The sequence below is a fragment of the Artemia franciscana genome, chromosome 3, assembly GCF_032884065.1.
Source record: "Artemia franciscana chromosome 3, ASM3288406v1, whole genome shotgun sequence".
In the NCBI taxonomy this organism is placed as follows: Eukaryota; Metazoa; Arthropoda; class Branchiopoda; order Anostraca; family Artemiidae; genus Artemia; species Artemia franciscana.
This window is the reverse complement of record NC_088865.1, coordinates 50,705,698-50,711,108: the sequence shown is the minus strand read 5'-3', so window position 1 is coordinate 50,711,108 and position 5,411 is coordinate 50,705,698. Positions and strand designations below refer to the sequence as shown.

The window sequence follows — 5,411 nt, the reverse complement described above, 5'->3', positions numbered from 1 at the left end:
CTGTGGACAAAAGAGTAAGTAGAAATGTGCATTTGTGGGTGCAAGGTGAAAAATGTGCAGGTGCGCCTTGAGTAAAAGATAAATTAACTTAGAGAGTAAATTCTACTGGTGAACTTGGGTAAATAGCCGGTCATTTAGTAGCGTACTTAAGGGGGGGGGGTAACCATTGTTTTACGGTAAAAAGGCATAAGTGGTTTTTTATAGCAGCTCAAAACATAATCCGCCCACAGCAAATAACAAACATTTTCAAAAAGTATTATTTGCAAAAAAGTAACAATAATATATCAAATGATTTTTAATATTCTACTTCTTCTATTGTAAACCCACCCCTACCATGGATAAGCGCTAGTCTGATAGCGATAAAAATTAGGTTTCAAGTGTTCTAAGTACATAATATAATCTGAACTATTGATATTTATGCTTAAATTATTTTACAGAAACAGACAGTATAAAATTAAACGCTTCAACTCACTGAACTATCTGAACAATTTCCGCTTAATTCTAGTTAAGATACATGTAGAATTTTAAACCTCTGAAACATTTGTTATTTACAAGGGCTAATTATATGTAATTAGTAATTACCATTTAAAGACAAATCGCTATTATACAGAGATTACTCAGGCACATGCAAGCCTGAGTTTTGAGCTACGGGGACATTCATATCCTGTGGACAAAAGAGTCAGTAGAAGTGTGCTCCAATTTGAAAGGTGCCATAAAATATGGCAGTGTTAAATAATACGGTTGTTTTGTTTTTTGTTTTTTGGCACTTTAGTTAGCCTAAAAAATGCTATGTCCTTAAGACATTGCACTTAAACTTGATCAAGTCAGCGTAAAGAGCACTAAGCGCTTTGTTCTTAAGACTTTAAGTCTGGCCTTTAAGACTTTACAGATTAGGCGGTGGTTAAAAGTAATACTTAGTAGAATTAAAAGTGTCTTTAATGATAGCAACAAATCAATACATATTTTAAATGTTTATTTCCAAACCTGACTTATTACATCTAATTAGCCCTTGCAAATAACAAATGTTTAAGATGCTTAAAACTCTACATGTAACTTAACGAGAATTTTTTTCACTTGGAAATCAAGTGATCTTTAATGACAGCAGCAAATCTATATATGTTTTAAATGTTCATTTCCAAACCAACACCTTTTCATGCTATTGGGATCATGTCAAGGAGAAGCGTTAATTAAGCCTCAGAATAAAAACTGTGCCAGAAGCCATTCATGTTTTGAAGTAGCAGGCGAATGCTGGATGAGGGCTTCTTAAACTTAAGGTGCATTGGGGACCAAAACATTCTCTAATACCTTCTGATTTTGTCACACCATCTTCAAACCCCTGAGTATCTTGGATAACACCCATTTCTTCCTCCTCGTCATCTTCTTCTTCTTGACTATTTTGTTTAGCCTCTTCATATGCTTGGTTAACGTTATCTTCAAGCTCTGTTGGATCAAGATCTTCATCTTGACCAGCTTCTTCTTCGACATTGTTCTCACCGTTTTCATCTACCATGCTAGAATTTTCCACTTCCTCTTCTTCAGTTTCATTGCTGTTGCCATCAATTTCCTCTCCCAGTTCATCTTCTCCTTCATCAACCAACATTTCAAATCTACTGTCATTTGATTCCTCTCCCTTGTACTGGTTACCACTATGACTTTCAACTCCTACCACATCTTTTGGATCATCAAGGGCATTGTCGCTATCAAGTCCTTCGTTTTTATCGTAAACTTGATAAAGCAATAATATTGTTAAAAAAAATATCTTTCTTAGCTTTGTGCTGCAAAGTAATAATTTTAACAGAGTTCACTAAACTAAAAATTGTCGATAAATCGTAAAGTTTTTCAACATAAATCCGAAAAGAATGAGGCCCCATTTTATGTTATCCTCATTTTGTACTTCACGTGGTAGATCCTGTCGGGTGATAATATTTATAATTTATATATAAAAAACTATTTAAAAAACAAGACTGATTAACAATTAAACTAGATCCGGGATATTCATGCTGAAAAAATTACTCGTCGTCCCAGGAAATCTACCATTTTTGGCGCATATTCTGGGAAGTGTTGACTCTAGAAGGATGACAAAGCACCTCTTAAATTACGATACTGGTTTTCTTGTGGCATCTGGGGGGTCAATGTTTAAGAATGAAAGAGGTCAAAAGCCAATTCTGGAGAAAATATTATTTACCCCCCCCCCTTCCTAAGGAAATTTACTATTTTGGCACGTATTCATCGAACCGCTGGGTATTAAAGGATGACAAGATACTTCTCAAATTACGCCATTACTCCTGGTTTTCATGAGGGATCATTCCTATATGGCTTAATTTTACTTATTATCACCAATTTTCAGCCCTCCATCTGGCACTTCTCTAAAGCGTCGTCCCAGTCTGTCATAAGAGTTGGACGTTCTCAAACGGAGTAATAAGCGACCACCATAACGGATTTAAAGGAATTTTTAATTTAATGAAGGTACTAAAGACTTAAACTTCAGTTAGCGCCTGAGGAGGAGTATACACAGCTGAGTTGGCCTCGAACACAATAGTTCTGCGTTTACATGTTAGCAGGAGTAGTAGTTATTGTATTTTGGAATAACACTACTGCGTTCGTTTTTTTTTTATCGCTATCAACAGCCTGTAGCTTGATGAAAATAAGAGATGGAACTTTGAAACCTTATTTTGGCATCAGAATCGCGAAATGAGAAGAGAAACTCCTCTCAAATTTTCAAAATTTCCAGCAATCCTCTAGAAAAAGATAGAATCCCTTTTTTCTAGTCTACTCAATAGCATAATCAAGATCCAAAATGAACTGTTATAATTCTAAGACTAACTTTATAGGGCTCATATAATATCTGACCCTGATGGACATGAAATTAGTCCTTAGACTGAATAGCCTTTATCTCTTTTAGATTTGAAGGAAATAATTATGGAAGGGCTAACCTGAAAATCACAAATGGGTTTACTAGTGTCCCAATCTAGTTGAACTCGCTAATAGATTGGGAAAATCCGAGGTAGTGTATTAGTTGACTTTTTGGGTGCCAGAATCTTTGTATTTATGTCATAAAGAAGCACGGCAGAATATATGGTGAGAACTCAGGCAAAGTCTGTGAGAAACAAAAGCTAGTGTTTTAGTTATATCTTTCTGGAGCTGACCACGTCTGATTTTCGTGCGGAAGGATCACTTTATCTTTGTTATCAGGACATCTAGTGAAAGTAGTAATAAGATGTCAACCAAATTGGCTAAAGAGAGCCTCTAAATTTTGTCTCCGCAACATTTACCAGAACAAGATATCAGATCTCGGCCAAACTTAGGGGGGATAATGAGTAATTGTCCTAATTGTGCCCAATAGGAATTCATACCTGATCCAAAAAAACCGTATATTCTTGTTATCAGGATATCTACCACATTAAGTTGTACAAACTCAACAAAATTTGACAGGAGATAACAGCTTTTGTCCTTGTTTGGCTTATCAGAGGTCTGGGACCGATCTGAGCCTTGTAGAAGACAGAGAACTAGGGGTATCCAAATTATTATTATCAAAGAATCTGTTTTAGCCATCTTTGGATCTCAACCAAAGTTAGTCAGAATCCATTAGAAGCAGGTGATATTCTTGTTTTACTTAATCATGGTTGCAGCAATAATTGCAGCTTAATCAAGAGTGAACCACGGCCCATATTAGCCAAAAATGCAGTGAAAATATTTCCCACACTATCTGGGAAATAGTCAAACTCATTCAAATTCAATTTAACATTAATTTGAAATCACGTGAAAAAGCTATTAGGAATTTCTAAGAAGAGTCCTAAGCTACTCAAGATGCCGTCCAATTGAAATTAGCTGGAGGATTACACTGCCCTACCTTGAACAATAAGGAAAATGATATTTTAAATAGATAGCCCTGGTATGTTTATCTTTTTATCAGGGGTGAACACATTCAACCAGTTATTGTACAGCATTGGATTGATTCGGAGCTTATCAAAACGGCTTGGATACACGAGATGTTTTGGGACTTAAACGAGCTCTATATAGGCCGCCTTGTCCAGAATTGGCTGATGATCAAAGAGGATGTTCGGCAAGCGATACCGACTCAAAGAACAAAGAAAAAGAAACCATTAACAAAAAAACTGGATTGATACGATCATAGAAGCAGGTGAAAAAGATATAAAGGAAGATTGACTAAAAAATGATATACACCATGATATGAACGGATTAAAAAAAATGCCTTCGATGTACAAAATAACCTTAGAAAAATTTATATACATATATGCTTATATCAGAATTGTTCCTGGCTCATCTAGAGTATAGTATAAATCCAGCGTTCAAGAGGGAAAAGAAGGAATTTCCTTATTTTTTTAAGGAGGCCTCAGATCCCAGACGAACTTGGTGGTAAACAAGAACTATGCTCTATGTTTACATTCTGCAGATGATCAAAGTCCTCTGGGTGGGGAGGGGAAGCAAAACTATTTCTTTGTTGGTCTAATTACTATAAAAAGTGGCAGAATTTTGACAGAAAACCCTACTCAGCTGTTACAGTTACCGGAGTCCCTAATTGATCTGTGGTTCCCTCTGTGTGGGAAAGGTTGTATTTTTGTGATTAAAATCCATAAGAAGGGTGAAGTATATCTATTAAATTTGATAGGGATAAGCAACTAGGATTTGTGTTGCACCTTTAGAGTTTTTAAATCCAGACTAATAGAATTAGTCGCTTATGTTGCTCCAAAGCTATGACCCATGGGTTGCAGTCATACCAACATTCTACATAGCCTTGGAGTTTAAAGAAAGAGGTTTAACATTAAGCAAGCGAGGATTTCTGCTCCGGCACGAAGAAAGGCTAGAGACTTTTTTTACTGAAAAAAAATGAAAGGTTGTATTTTTGTCGTTAATATTCGTAAGAAAGGTTAATTGTATCTGTATTAAATTTGATAGGGATCAACAACTAGAACTGTGTTGCAGTTTTGGAATTTTTAAGTCCAGACCAATGGATTTAGTCGCTTATGTTGCTCCAAAGCTTTGACCCATGGCTTGCATTCATAGTAACACCTTACACAGCCTTGGAGTTTAAAGAAAGACTTGAGACTCTTTCTGTTAAAAAAAATGATAGATCTTATCAAAATATACTTTTTGATAAAGTAAAGAAAAAACAAAAACAAACAAACGTCTCTCTGAGAGATAGACTCGTATCTGGTATGCCTATCTTTCTAATAGGCTTGTTTCAATTGATCCTATTTTTCGGAGCCCTTCTGAAGTAGATTATGGCGTCTCTTAAGGATCTGTTCCTTGCCCCATTTTATTTCTGATTTATGTTAATGATCTGATTTTGGCACTCAAAAAACACCAGGCCTCTAGCATGCTGCAAGCTGTGTCACCCTGATGTTCCTTCATGTTCCAATACAACTTCTAATAAAGGTTGTCTCGTTGCT

General features: G+C 35.9%; 1 protein-coding gene across 1 annotated transcript in view; it reads right to left on the bottom strand.

The window, feature by feature from the left end:
- Positions 1-5,411, bottom strand: part of LOC136025378 (sarcalumenin-like) — a gene marked incomplete in the record, with an annotated part of 93,857 nt that overhangs the window by 53,086 nt on the left and 35,360 nt on the right. The window contains 1 exon segment of the mRNA XM_065701358.1: positions 1,340-1,725. Coding sequence (XP_065557430.1) covers positions 1,340-1,725 — 386 coding nt within the window.